General features: G+C 42.1%; 1 protein-coding gene across 1 annotated transcript; it reads left to right on the forward strand.

The window, feature by feature from the left end:
- Positions 1-11,606: 11,606 nt before the first annotated feature.
- On the forward strand, positions 11,607-15,552 carry pmch (pro-melanin-concentrating hormone). The gene is made up of 3 exons (XM_050036855.1): positions 11,607-11,894; positions 14,297-14,438; positions 14,596-15,552. The coding sequence occupies exons 1-3, from the start codon at positions 11,652-11,654 to the stop codon at positions 14,643-14,645; spliced, it is 435 nt and encodes a 144-aa protein (XP_049892812.1). The 5' UTR covers positions 11,607-11,651; the 3' UTR covers positions 14,646-15,552.
- The last annotated feature ends 135 nt before the right edge of the window (positions 15,553-15,687 follow it).

Consider the following 15,687-nt stretch of genomic DNA (forward strand, 5'->3'; position numbering starts at 1 on the left):
GAAAACAGGATAGTAGAAACATTTGTAATGTAATAAAAAGAAAAAACTGATATATCACATTGACAAAAGCATTCAGACTCTTTACTATGACTGTTTAACTCAGGTGCCTCCCATTGCTCCTGATTATCTCTGAGATGTCTCCACGCCTTGATTGGAGTCCACCTGTGCTCAATTCAGCTGATTGGACGTGTCTAGGCTTTATAAGGCCAGAGAGAGGCTTGTCTCGAGTCACAGATTTAGGGAAGGCTACAACAGTGTTTTGCTGCTTTGAAGGTTCAGAGGAGTGCAGTGAACGCCATAATTTTTTAATTAGAGAGGTCTGGAACAACCAGAAATCTTCCTAGAGCCATGTGCGTGGCCAAACTGAGCAATAAGGGGAGAGGGCCTTGTTTAGAGAGGTGATTAAGAATCTAATGGTCACACTGGCTGAGCTCCAGAGCTCCTGTGTGGAGATGGGAGAAACGCCCAGAAGGACAGCCATCACTGCACTGATCTGGGCTTAATGGCAGTGGCCAGACAGCTCCCCTCAATGAAAGATTGAATGAAAGAAGATGTATTTCACTTAATGACCAGCAGGGCGCAGCCATCTTTCTATAAGCTAATTGGTGACATCATGAGAATGGTTGTCTACGAGGGGCCTGAGACAGAATGAAGTTTGAGTTTTGATGAGATACAAAGAACCTTAGACAAAGTTAGAAACCAACCACCAATGCTTTTTGAGCCAATAAGACCTGTTTACATGCAGTAGTACAAGAGCTGCCTGAACTTGCCTAAATGTTTTATTCAATATCAGGTTGCTGCAGCTGACAAACCGTACAAAACTCTTCTCTACACCAAATATGTGCTCTAACACTAAGTGAGTTTCCATTAACCCTAGAAATGCACAAAACCTAAATATCACAATAAAAAACTGGTAATGGAAACACCTACATTTCGAAAAAACTCTCAGATATCAAGGAAAAGTTTTTACGCTCTCGAGGTGGTTTTTCAGACGTGTCGATATAGAAGTATATCGCAAAAGTGTAATGGAAACACTTTTTGCGCAAATATACGTCACCGGACATTCAAGTCCTCTGTGAATTCCTCGTTCACGATCCTCTTCCAGAAATCCTTTATCCGTGGTCGCTGCCACACGTAAGGACTTTGCCTTTGGCCCTGTTTAGACGACAACGGTTTCTCTAAAAACGGAAAAGTCTGTCCTTTGCGTTTTAAAAAACTAATGCGTTTATATGACGACGTTATTGAAACGATAACACGGAGCCGCAAGATCTACTGGAAACGCTGTAGTATGCACGCCAGGCCAATGGGTGGCAGTGTAAATTTGCAAAGCAACACCACGGCATGACGCCATGCGCCTGCGCTGAAGCGCCTTCCTCTACAACGCGGTGATTACAAACCAAAACAAAGAAGACACAATGGCGAAAGCATGCGCAGATAACTTTGTCTGGATGGACGACGAGGTGGAGTTGCTACAGTAACTGATCTACACTTCACTTCAAATCAACAGGGTGAGCAGCACAAACAGAGCTCAGCATTGCTGTTGTGACGGTCGGCGTGCCTAGTGACTGGAACCATAATGCGCATGTGCGAAAAGTCTTCGTTTTCAGAGGAACTGCATATTGCAAGTTTACATGACAACGGAGACGCTGCCGTTTCCAAAATGTTGCACTCTGGAACCCGTTTTCGAATCGTTGCGTTTTCAGGCACCCAAAACGCCGCTGTCGTGTAAACGATGGGCCAAAACACAACTAAAGTTTACCGTTTCCAGTTGAAATCGTTGTCGTATAAACGGGGCCTTTGGAGTACCACTCGCTCTCTTTGTCTTCGGTTGTAGACTACTGCAACAGCAGCAGTGGCAACCGAGATGATTGTTCCAGCTCGCAAGAGATTTGGAATGTCCATCTTACTTCTGCAAACAAAGTGGAGTCTCGTGGGACGAGATTTTACGAGAATTACGGCTCAACACCTTTTAATGGAAACACCTACAAATTGCAATGGTACTGTGTCGAAACTTTAGAAATATCGCATTTATTTTGCGCAAAACCATAATGGAAATGCGACTACTGTCTGCATCAAGGTGTCAGACCACAACAACAATGCGAGACCCTTCTAATGTTGCATTAATATTATTCTGTCGCAGCTAACATTAGCTTAACCCAGCGGTCACGTCCACAAGCCACCTTATATCACGTTCAACACCATTCCCACCAAGAAGCTGAGTCAAATATAGGCATTTCCTGCATCATGAAGCATCCGTTAAATAAGCAAACTGTATGATTCATGTTCAGATGGACTGTCTGGGTTGAGTGCCACTTGCACTTGCACTGTTTCCCTGTGCATGTTGAGTCAGATAACTGGTGGTGGCAGTTTGGTTTTGTGTTTGTGTGCCCATCCATCCTTCTTCGTATACATAATAAGACTGTTATCTTTGTCATGGAGACACCACCAAGGTGTTGCCGGTTCATCTGTAAAAGTTTGGAAACAAAGTGCTCCCTCCTCAGTGACAGAATTGGCTCAGAAAGTCAGGCTGTTTAAACACAAACCAGAAATCTTACTCTGTTTACTCATCATCACTTTCATAATAAGTGCTCTGCTTGTTTTGAATATCCATATGAGTAATCCCAAACTCCAATTCTTCCATCGACAGCAAGTAAGGTGGACCTGCTACGCCACCCAGACACTGGTGGTGTCCCTTCTGTCAGGCACTATGTGTCTTCGTGTACATTCATGCACCGCTCTTCTCAAAATGCCATCTCGTACTGCAACAGAGGACCACAATAAAAGTTTATTTCAACATCGACAATTCTAAATATTTTACATGTAGTCTGTCTTGTAATCACCCTGTCGTTTATGTTTTGATCTTGCCAAACATTCTTTTTATCTATCTTTCTAAAGCTTGCGTGGCGTTTACCAAGAAGTTTTGCAAAGCTTGTCATGTCATACCCAAGAAGACTCAAGGCTGTAATCACTGCCAAAGGTGTTAAGGCTCTGACTGCTTATGTCAGTGTTATATTTAAGCATTTTCTTTTTAATAAACTTGCAAAATAAACCTATAATCCTGTTTTTGCTTTGTCATTATGGGGTACTGAATATTGAATGATTAGGGGGAACATGGATTTAAATGATTTAAGCACGAGGCTGCAACACACCAAAATGTGGAGGGGTCTGAACACTTTCTGGATGCATATACACTCATAAAACCTTGTGGGGAACACCATCCTATAAAGACATGACTGTTTGGATTATGCAACATCATGCTGGTATACTCTGCAGCTTTTATGAGGAACCCTGTGGATTCAGACACATAAACAGCAGATAATTGCAAAGCAGATGTTTGTCTCTCTTAAGCGTGTGCAAATCTTTTAAGCCATTTTAGCCATAGATGAAGCTGTAACTCAAGCTGAAGCTTTGTGCACCGTGCAGTATGAAGCTGTGTGCTGAATGACAAAGTGATACTTCCTAAGAGGTGGCGGGGTCTGCCAAAGCAAACACGACGGGGCGTGGTGCTCCCTGAGGCCAGAGCTGCATGTTCAGCTCTTTGGAGGATGCTCGCAGTGACAGCGCCTGAGCTCTAACTCACTCACTGTCAGCACTTTTTTTTAAACGGATGTATGTGGGACAACAATCAAACCCTGATAAATTGGCTCTCTGGCCCGCCGCGCAGCAGACGGTGGAGATCAAAATGTGGAGCAGCAGGGAGGTTGGCGAGGCCCCGGTCATCCCGGCCATCCTGGATGTTATTTCATCCGTCTCCATGACTAATACAGAATCAATTATCTCACCCTAATAGTCCAATTGTAGGCTGCAAGCTTGCAAGATTTAGAGTTCAAATAAATCAGAGAGAAATTGTGTGCAGAGAGGCCTGGGCAGTGGTGGGTAACCAAGCCATCACAAATAAGCCAATTCTCAAAGTGAATACGGACGTACAGTATCATCCAGTTGTAATTATTATAAAACACAAACTTCAGGACGTCTTAAAAATGCTCTGTTTATCCTCTTATATGTGCTAATTTTGGATTACATGGTGACTCATGGAGTGCAACACAAAGATGTTTGAATAACCTCAAGAACCAGGATGGTTCTGGAAGGAACACAACCCGTTCCCATTGATCTGCTTGCACTCAGGATCCAGTGCATCTAAGGACACAGAATTTGGACCGAGCCCTGAAACACAATCTCTCCACACTCTTCAACTCCTCATCTTAAGCACACAATTGTCTTTTGAATGACCTTGTGGTCTGTTTTACTACACTCACCAATTTTACTACTTATTCTACTGGTTGTTTTACAGGAAAAGTGGTTGTAAGGCTTCATCAGTCTCCATTCATTTTTTTTATTCCCCAATAGGACACACAGGATTTCACTTTGCTGGGTTTAACCAAATGGCAATCTCCAGGGCTGAAAAATGAAGCCAACTCTGAAGTGCCAAAATCTGCAGTTCCTCTAATGGCCAGTTGAGGCTGGCTCAAAAACAGAGTCAATCCCCATAGACCCTCATGTTAAAATGCCCATCTTTACAGCAGAAATAAACATGTTTACAGCCTGGTACAAACACAGTTTTGATCTCTGTAGCTAATTTCATTAAGGCTTAACGTTACACATTATTAAGGGCCCCTCCACCTCTCACTTCGTCATGGCTCTATCCTCTGTCAAAGATTGGCCCTAACCCCTCTGGCTCCAAAAACCAAGATGGTGACGGCCAAAATGCCGAACTCAAGGCTTCACAACATGAGTCCACAAACCAGTGGGTGACCTCATGGTAGCTACATCCATTATCTTATACAGTCTATGCAGAGGGTGGGACCAGGTCATTGTTTTGCAAGTCCAACTGGATGTAGACTGTCGGTGCTTCTCAAAGTCAAGTTTGATTATTTGGTAGGACAGGTCCTTCCAACTTGGGTCCTACAGAGGTTAGGCAAGACTTCTTTCTTGCATTCAGTGAACATGCATTGGAACAGCCTAGCGAGTGCCCAGGTGTGCATCACTGAAGAGGTCCTACCTTCAAATCCAGCAAATTATGCATAAAGGATTGTACTAAGAACGGTACTTCATGCCCGCTGAGGGTGCATCCTTGAAGGACCCAGTCCTCAGAAGAATTCAACGGATCCTTGACATTGGAACAGGCGTCCTTGAAATTCAGCTGTTTAAGGATCATTCCTCGACTCTGAGAAGCAACAAGAGGCTATAAGCCTATGTGGCCGGATATTTAGGCTAGCATTCAACCCCCATCCCGCTATCTCTGTGTAACAGTTTTCAAATCCCCTTCGCTATGGAAAACAGCAACCTCAGAGCTAGCAACCTACATGCTGTTTGATCACACAACAAGGCATGCCGGCTTTGCTCTTTCTCTGAATTATTACTAAGATCTACAACGAATAAAACAACTTGTCAACGCACCTCGGAGAAGTCCACTTAACAAAGAACTTTTTAAAAGTTCTTTGTTTAAAAAGTTTGTTTAAAGTTTTTGCGCTTCCATCTATAATGTGAACCTGAATGTTTTGCATACTTGTTCCAACTGGTGCTTCATAACATAATGTTAGTTTTTCCATGGAATTTTCCTGCAACTTGATTGGATGCTGTCAGTTTAGTTCAAACAAAGTGGATCATCTGGGGAATCAAGAGTCGACTTGCTGGGAATGAACAGCGTTAATGTTTGTCGATTCAGGAAATAAAAGGGAAATGAATTAATTCATAACAGTTTTTAAATAACATACTTTTTATTCTTTGGATTTGGGGGGAAGGTATCAAGTAGTGTCATGTCAAAAGGCTCAAGTCCAAGTGTAGTCACTAGTCATTTGAATTAAAGCCAAAGTCATTTTGCAAGTCTGATTTTGTCAAGTCCAGTCTAAAGTCATCAAATTTGTGACTTGAATCTGACTTGAGTCCAAGTCATGTGAATTGAGTCCATGCCTCTGAGTCTATGGGTTTAACTGTTGCTCCTGTCAACTCAGCGTTTGTTGTCTCCATTCCCAAGTATTCTCATATCCGGAGACTTGCATCCAGTCTTGGCCAGTGATGAGTCCATGACAAATTTACAAGTAGCCTTGTGTCACATTTTATTGTTATCGCGAGCCAAGGCCAGATGTAAAAGGAAATTGAGACACAAGAGTCCAACAAGTGCACCATGAGCCTCGCACTACAGCGGGAATGTTAGCAGTTACATTAAAGCATTTGTTTAAAAAAAAAGTGTCTAAACCATTGGAGGAGATTCTCCCTCTTTCTCAATTTCAGTCGACAGTGGAAATTCACTGAGGCTTGATTATAGCAGGAGAGAGTGTTGGCTCAGCTGTGTGCTTTAAGAACCCATGATGTCAGAGCCTTATTTTCCTTGGAGAGACTCTCATCAGCTGCATTGTTCCAGGAAACCATGGTCTGTTCTCTGGGCAACAAAAAAAAAAAAAAAACCTGCCCAAAATGTGGTCCCCCCCTTTTGCACCCGCATCTCTGCTGAATGCAGCACGCCGGCCTCTGGCACAGCTCAAGCCTCTGCAGCACACAGATATAGAACATCATGCATTGAGCATCGGTGCATCATATTTCCCTGGAACCAGAGCCACTGTTTGTTTTTTCTTTCCTTTATATTTTCTATTAGAAGACGAGTGTCGGTGATGAAAGGCAGCGTGTTAATACAGGACGAGGAAATAATGTGTTGTCCCCCGGAGGATTATAAAACAATGCTGCTACTGATGTCATAGGGCCCAGACTTCTGAGGCCTCTTTATGCACAAAGCTGTAGGCGGTGTGATTGAAATACAGCACCGGCGACTGACAGGTGATGCAAGCAGCTGACAGAGCTGATGAAAAAACTACTCTGCAGCTTCTTTGGGTTCAAAATTTAAAGCATGCACAAGGCCGGATCGAATCTGGACGCAATTACAACAGCGTACAAACAAGACCAAATATAAATCAGCGACAGCACCGTCAGTAGTTGAATAAACTTTACTGGCATGGGTTGAAGATTTGACGAGCTGTGTTGTGGAAACATAAAGATTTAGTAAATAATGTTCATGGATACTCACCGAATCACATCTGGTCCTCATAAGATTATTTGACTCTTGGCTTTTTTTTTCTCTAATGTTCTTTGTTAGAGAATTATGGTAATGATTTCTTAGAAATTCAGACCAGGGAAAAATCACAGTTACCAGATAAAGACCTTCACCACAGCTCAGAGTTCACTGAATCTTCTCAGTGAGTGCCAAGATAGCTGATAGAGCCCAGAAGCTTTGGATCAGGTGGCACTGATTTGCAGCGTCCATATCAGCAAGTTAATACAGCCTATATGTCGGGAGAAATATGGGAAAAGGAAAGGAGAGATTATCAGAAAGAGAGAAAAAGCGAGAAAGGTTACAACAACAGAGCATGAAGCTCACAAGTTCAGTTGTGCTTCTGCTGGAACGGCCGTGCCCCTGTGGACAAGTTCAGTCCTTCAGTAGAAGTCCTCGCCCTCCAACAATAATACTTACAAAATAAAGGCTGACCGCTCCAAGTAAAATCACTTCAGCTGAGTTCAATAGCTATTATTCATGTCCCGGCTCTCCATCCCCTGCGCTACGGCTCCTGTGATGTTAATAAGGTAAGCCTTTTGAGCCGAGAAGAAGCCTGCGAGGAGCTAAGTCAACATGGAGGCCCTTTAGGTTTTTATTTGCCTCCGCCTTTCATCATCAGCTGATGGGTGCTTGTCCATCAAACGCTCCCAGGGCTTGATCACAGAGCTGTGGCATATCAAATTCAGACATACGAGAAATACGTTTATTTGATCTCTTGTCGAGAGCGAGATGAGAAGATTGATACCACCTTCATATATAAACTAAATATGAGGGTCCATCCATCAGCCTGCTACCACTGCACTGCATAAAGACTGGAAACTGGGTATACAGCAAACCTGGCTCTATCCAAGAGCAACAAAACCTGTCTACCAGCATCTTTAAAGGTGCATTTCCATGAGATCCAGCAACCGAGGGGGTCTCAGCTCTTTCTTTTTCTGCATGGTGGGAATGTTGCAACCATGAGTGGATTATGAGACAATGGGCCCCTGGGCAGAGATGCAAAGGTCCCCACCACCACAGGAGCAAGACACACAGACTTGGTGGTGGTTTACGTCTCTTTGTGGTCGTTATGTGGCTTTGTGTCTCTTAGTGGTCATTTTGTGTCTCCTGGTGGTTGTTTTGTGTCTCTTTGTGGTCATTTGGAGTCTCTTCAAATAATGGTAATATTACAATTTGCACCTGAAGGCCAAGGAGCCCATGGGCCTGTGCCTGGTAGGCCCATTTAGTTATCCATCCATGGTTGCAGCAAGTTTGGGGTAGGGGTTGAGCTACGTTTGCTGGTCTGTACTAGTGGAAAATAGACTAGATTCAATTTTATGCAGATGAGTCTGTCCACTGCGATGCAGCTGGCTCATGAAACTTGATGCAAGCTGTCAGATTAGGCGGTGTAATTCTAAAATAAAACAAGCTTCAGCATTGGTGCTGCCTATTTCTTGTCTCAAATGTTTTCAGAAATACATTTTGGTGGATTGTTTAGACAGAATAACAGAAAGATTGTGAGCAGGCTGCCATATTGTTTCCTGTTTGAAATAACAAGTGGAGAACCAGGGACCGCCCAACAGGCAGCCTGTTATCCAATCAAGTGAACTCCATGATAGAGTACGTCATCGGTGGAACAGTGCATCACTAGTGTCCTTGCCAGATCTTTTGAAAATATAGTGTAAAGCTAAATCTAGTTAAATCCGTACAAAAATTATGAAAAAATACAAAGAGAATCTACAGCCATACTAGCAGCTCTGTGAGGCTGCACATCATGCTAATATAGCCCCAATGACGAAGCTAACATGCTGATGTTAAGCCTCTGGGGGCAACGACCAATATTCCCAAGTAGCTGCAACTGGAGCATGTCATCTGGCCACCAGCTATGTGACTTGTCCTACTACCTACAGGTTGGTAGGCTGACCAAACGTCCTCTTTTGCCTGGACATGTCCACTTTTCACGTCCTGTCCGGGGCGTCCGGGGGATGTTTATAAATTGATGATAATGTCCGGTTTTCCTTTACGAACCCGACAGTCATTCTGTTTTGTTATGTCCGAAACCGAACCGAGTCCGACATTATTTAATCACTAAAGCACTGAGTTTGTGTCACACAGTTGTTATGGTTACAGGGTATTTAACAGGCTGGGCGTGCGCCGTGGGTGCTCCGCGAGAGGGAGACCTCCGTGTTTGAGACGGGAGCGGGCAGTGGGAGGTCTGAGGCTTCCAGCGAGGGGAGAGGGAGAAATATAATAAAATAAGATAAAATAGGAAAAACCTGTCTCCCTCTTTTATTTTATTTTCAGCGTTTAATCAAGGCGGAGGCGGGCGGCTGGAGGTCCGAGGCTTCCAGCGAGGGGAGAGATAGAAACAAACAGCCAATGTGTGTCTGTGTGTGTTATGTTCAGGTGTTGTCACGTAAATAACAGTCCCCAAGCAATAAACAGGACAGACAATAGGATTTTATTTATTTTTACACTACATTTTCACTGAAAGCTGACCGAATCCGACCCGAGCCCGAATACAATTTATACATTTTGGACTGAACGGGTAGCCACACTCTAGTGTGTGTATGTGTCCCCTATCTATAGAGGCCTATCTGAATTTCTGTCTTTGAGAGATGTTATTTTGTAATATAACTGAATTTTCTATCCATACATATAAACTTTAAATATATTAAAATTATAAGGCATCTTTGAGTAAACTGCGAGAATCATTTAAGTAGGCTATCTCGTGGCCAGGCCGAGTGTCCTCTTTTTTGGAAATCAAAATATGGTCACCCTACAGGTTGGTCTAAGATAAACCCCCCTTTATTCCCTGAGTGGAAGCCTTGAAAAAAAGGCTATGTTAAAATTTAGTTAGCATTTAACACTGGTAACGGTTAGGTAGGCATCACTTAAGGTGAATCACTTCTTGTATCACAAATCATAAAGTGGATACTTGCTATATGTGGCCTCATATTTTGATATATAGAGTTCAAATAATCATTGTGTTGATGGGTTTGTCTTGTACTAGTGGGTTCGATTTGTGTTGTGTAGACTCCGAATGAAATGTGGCTGTAGCTGTACATGTTTCAGTATATCTGGAGATTCGGTACAGATATTCGGGCTAAGACATCCTCTTCTGTGCACTGGTCATTGTTTACAGTCAATTAACAACTTGAGACAGGTCCAGACAGCATTTTGGCAAGCCTAGACATCTACATATGAATGCAAATAGTTTAGTAAATACCAATAAAAAGCTAAATCATCGTCAGATGATAGCTGGTGGATTCCGAGGTTGGATTTTGGCCAATGTGTTCCACCTCTTTGGCTCTCCAAATGGACTAAAACTTTTAGTATTGACTCAGTCAAACATGATTGGTCAGTACTACTCTGACTACAAACAGAAGCCCGTAAGTTTCTTGTCCCGTCAACTACAGGTTGTGCATATATGCAGAAAACGGTTTATCAACCCAGTCTTGCTCCAATGCGTCAAAATATGCTGCTTGGGCAGTGTCACAGGTGTGATGCCAGGGGCACTGTTTAGCATCTGTAGGAGATGCACAAGGCTTTCAACCAGTTTCACTGTAAACCCATCAGGGCCATTATTAGACACTCAGAGCAATGGAAGTCGTATAAAGAGAGTGACAGTCCACGTGGGGTAAGTGGGATAGGAAGTAGATGGGCCCAACAAGCACAGGACTTTGACCCAGAAGACTGGTGTCTGTGTCTCATGTGAAACTAAGCGTTGAGTTATTTTGTCAGGTCAGTCGTTAGTCACATCAACCACAATCTTTTCCAAACCTTAACCAAGTAGTTTCGTTGCCTAAACCTTACCGCTGACCCCTTCTGTTTCAAGATCCATTGACCCTTCTGTGTCAATATACAATGTAAAAAGCTGTCCCAAGCGCCATTATAGTAACACCAGGGCGTGTCAAAATATGACAGTTCGGGATGGGATTGCTTTGTGTTTATAGAGTTATAGGTGTTAAGCAGGTATAATGTTCACCACTGTAGTTTTACATGTTAAAAAGTACAGTTCTCAAAGTATCTATCACTTCCTGCAGACGCGTGTCGACATTAACGACACCAGCTCCTACAGTTTCGAGCCTTTCATACATGTAACTGACCTTTTCGGTTGGTCCATCATGTTCAGCCACTGATGCCACTCAGAGAAAATGACGCACTTTCTCTACTCAATGGGTGATGGGAGTCAGTCTCTGTCCTCTCACCTGCTGGGTTCATTTCAGCATGTGGATTCTGGAGGAAAATATCCACAGTTAATTCCTGCCCCTCTGACCTCCTGTGAGCCCTCTTGATGCTGCCCTGTGATGTGATGGAAATCACAGCCCCTCCATGTTTCACCTCTCTATCCATTTGAATCCATCACATCTCAAAACAGACAAAACAGTGCTATTCAGCCTTTTATTTCATGAAGGAACACCTATTAATGGATTTACACCGTGACCTTTAAACTTCCTGTGACCTCCGGCCTTTAAGATAGATGCATCCCTGCAGGAGACACGACACTTTCTTACATGACAGCTTTAAGTTGTGAGCAAACTGCCCTCTTTGTGAATATATAAGACGCCTGAGAGCCCAGTCACAACACTCGTCAGCTAATAGAGAGCTAAACATTGTGGAAACCATGATCTCTGTTTACTCTGCTCTGTACACTCTTCTGCTGTTCTCTGAGCTGAGCAGACACTCGGTCACTGCAGCCATGCCCGCAACTAAAGGAGACGACAGCTTATCGGAGCAAGATGGCCTGTTCCTAGGGGACAAGCCCATGTCTGAGCCTGCTGGGGTTCCTCCTGTGTACAGACGAAGCCTCATGCTGGACACCAACGAGATGATTGAAGATGGAAGACCTAGAATCATCATCGCCTCAGTAAGTGTCACACTGCAGCCAATCTAGAGCCAGTGTTTGATTGTTTGTTCAGGGCTACTGTAGAAACAACATGGTGGACTTTGTGGGAGAGGACTTGCTCCATATGCAGATATAGACAGCTCATTCTATGGTTAAAAAAAAAAACACTGATTCTTAATTTCAGATGATCATACACTAATGAAAACATAATTATCAATATTATATTTAATATTTGCCAGTAGGTGCTCCTAAATCTTACATACTGGACCTTTAAAGGGTAACTAATAGCTTATATCATGGTTACCAAAACATTTACTGATACTTTATAAGTCATTAATAAGATAAATGTGTGTATATATATATATATATATATATATATATATATATATATGTATACTACTACTTTCTCTGAAGCTAGAAAAGATAAGAATTGCTCTACGAGGCCCCGAGGATAATTGTTCAGTGTATAGAAACCTTTCTTTACATACCTGCCTGAAAAGTTGTGAAGTTGCTGTATTGTTTGTTTCATCATTTGCTATATAATTTTTTATTATGGGGACGTCTTATCTTATTATACGTGATTCCATTTGTCTTTTTCCCTGAGATAAAACAATCCCATATAGTAAAAATGGGCCAAATTTTTATCTTGTGTTAAATATCTTGTCTTATCTAAAGATAACTATCTTGTGCACACAGGTTATTTTCATGTGCGTGCAAGATATTGTGCAAAAAAGATGAAAAGAAATCACCTGAATAGCACGGATTACGAGAGAAACGCCTAAATGCTGGGAAATCTGAGAAGGATACAGTAAACTTGGGTACTTTATTTATCCAAGAACCAAGGAAGTTAACGTGTTACAGAAGCTAACAACACAACAAATAAATTACAATGAAAAATAAAATAATTATAGACATCTGAAATACTATTAGACTTTATTAGACAAGTAAAATGGGTAAGAACAGTATGTTGTAGAACAGCATTTTTAGTTGCAATCTAAATTAACAGTTTTTTGGAGTCCATAAAATAGGCCGGGTTTTGGGTCTCTCTCCTCTTACAGGTCAGGTCTCTAATATATTCACTCATTCATTCATTTTCCGTAACCGGTTATCCTGTTAGGGGTCCCAGGGGGGCTGGAGCCTATCCCAGCTCACACTGGGTGAGAAGCAGGGTACACCCTGGACAGGTCACCAGACTATCACAGGGCTGACACATAGAGACAGACAACCATTCACACTCACATTCACACCTACGGACAATTTAGAGTCAGTCTTTGGACTGTGGGAGGAAGCCAGAGAACCCAGAGAAAACCCACACTGACATGAGGCAACAATGGTAAATATATATGAATATCATATATAGTCAGGAAAGGTGGGCGAAAGGGGGGGGTGACATGCAACGAAGGGCTGCTGCAGAGAAGGTCAACCCATGTCTCTAATGTCTTGGGCAAAAACGGGTCGGGTATATTATATTTTAAAACCCAAAGGGACTAATAAGTGTTTGGAACAAATTTTGCAGGTCCATTAGGGTTCAGGTCCATCATTTGGGACCCATGAAGACCTCTGTGAGCATATCTTTTTTTATTATTTGAGTGAACCAACCCTTTAAACATTGTTTGCTCAACAACAAATTAATCCAGTCTAAAGTTACCAGCTATTTGGACTACTCTTAGCTCATTTATCCCCCCTCAAAAAAAAAAAAAAAGTGTATCTGACCAGTCTCGGTTTGCAGTCACTGAACTCTGCCAGTAACAGTCATGCATCATAACTATTAATTGCATGAGATTTCTTTCCATAAACAACCGCAGCTAACCATAGTTCAGCAACAAAGAGCACATTATCTCCATCCTGTGACTGAACATTTGACCCCTCTCATTCGTCACCATCCTTGTGTCTACTGTTAAGTCAATATTTCATACACCTCTATGAAAAACTTTTACAGCAGCGTTGGAAATCGGGAAATACTATTAGCTGAAAGGTCAAATGATCACAAGCCTATAAAGATTTATTGGAATCACAGTGGGAAGAATGATGATATATCTGTGCTCCCTCAAACGTTTGGCTGCGATGTGTAAAGAGTTTATCTGGCGGTTGCGTCTCCTGTGTGTCATGAACATGGTGGTTATCTCTGCGGTAATAGGGAACAGGCAGCCATGTTGGAGAGAACAAAGCCATCTGGGTGAACCAAGGGGGGAAGTGGAAGAAAACAGGCCACTGTGATATCATAAAAAAACGGGGAAACACATTTCTTCCATTTGGGGTTCCTGTGGCTTGGATCAGCTGGTAAAGACAGATCCAACACCTGTGCTGCAAGTGAAAAGATAATCCATGAAAGCTGCGACGATCCAGAGTTCAGATCCTGCCGTATGGAAATGTGTGTGGTCTCACGGTGTCACATGCAATCACTGATCAATACTGTGTTTCAGGACATGGGGCTGAGAGGACGCAGTATTCGTGGGCTGAACCCGGCCTTCACCCGGACCTTCCCTCTGCTCACAGACCAAAGCTTGAGCCACACTCCCGCTGAGCACAGTTTGAAAATCGATCGCAGAAACACCGACCAAGACTGTAAGTATCTGTAAACCCATGTTTCTGTTTTAATGCTAAAAAAAGTTGAACTAAAGCTTTTTTTTCCCCTCAAGTAATACCTGTCCAATAATGTTCTGATATCGGATTTCTTGATGTTCTTGAAGTATTTTTCACTTTCTTTATTCTTCCCTTCCAGTGCTGCGGTGTATGATAGGAAGAGTGTACCGACCCTGCTGGGTAGAATAAATGTTTCTCCCTGTGCTGCCGTCCTGCCCTGATTGTGCTGTAGAAATTTTCCCCTTGTATGTGTTACACTGAAATGCATTTTCTTGTAGAAAATGAGAGCTCACAAACTTGTAAAACAAAATAAAAAAGTTTATTAAAAGTGAAATGTGAGCATCGTATTTACAAAGTTACTTTCGCTGTGGAATTTTACAAGTTAAATAAACTGTACAACTAATGATTAAATAGGCTACATTTCAAGCACAAAGCAGGACTTGTCTCAATGAAAGAAAGTGTATTAACCAATTTCCCAATGATGTGCTGTCATACTGATTATTCACACTGCTAAACAGGTAAAAATAGTAGTTAAACTAGTGTGGAAACAATATATTGCTTAGTTAATCAACAGAAAATTAATCAGCGGTAATTTTGATTAGCGATAAGACGTTCATGTCCTTTTTAAAGAAAGAAAAAGCTAGATAATTTGCTGGTTCTTGCTTCTCAAATGTAAAGACTTTTTTCATCCACATTTTATAGACTTAATGATTAAATTAATAGTTTGACATTTTAGGATTTTGCTGAGAGTTAAATGGGAAGATTGATACCACTCTGCTGAGTATGAAGCTACAGCTACCAGGCAGTTAGCTTAACTTGTAGCCAGTTAGCTAGTTTAGCATAAAAAGCCAGTTAGCCAGTTTAGCATAAAAAGCAGAATTCGGGGGAAACAGTTTGAAAAATCCCCTCACTAGCAGCTCTAAATTTTTACCAATTAACTTGTTATATCTTGTTTAATGCGTCCAAAACTTGATCTGTGTGCTAAATGCTACTGCTAGCCACTTAGCGTAGTTTAGGGCAATGCCCTGCAAGCTCCAGCTTCATATTTCACATAGTCATCTAACTCTGAGAAAGTCAGCAAATGAATGTATTTCTCAAAAAGTATTCTTTGAAACAACAGGCTGAAAATCATCATTAATTGCATCCATTAGCCAATTAGCTTATCCTAGCATAAAGAGTGGAATTTAGGCGAAACTGTTAACCTGGCTCTGTTTAAAAAAGTTTTTTTAAA

This window comes from Epinephelus moara, chromosome 23 (assembly GCF_006386435.1).
Source record: "Epinephelus moara isolate mb chromosome 23, YSFRI_EMoa_1.0, whole genome shotgun sequence".
Taxonomy (NCBI): domain Eukaryota; kingdom Metazoa; phylum Chordata; class Actinopteri; order Perciformes; family Serranidae; genus Epinephelus; species Epinephelus moara.

Excerpts from the sequence above, each read along its gene's own strand:
- pmch (XM_050036855.1), top strand. The coding sequence starts at position 11,652 with ATGATCTCTGTTTACTCTGCTCTGTACACTCTTCTGCTGTTCTCTGAG. Across the intron at positions 11,895-14,296 it reads CTAGAATCATCATCGCCTCA|GACATGGGGCTGAGAGGACG; the intron begins GTAAGTGTCACA and ends ACTGTGTTTCAG. Across the intron at positions 14,439-14,595 it reads CAGAAACACCGACCAAGACT|TGCTGCGGTGTATGATAGGA; the intron begins GTAAGTATCTGT and ends CTTCCCTTCCAG.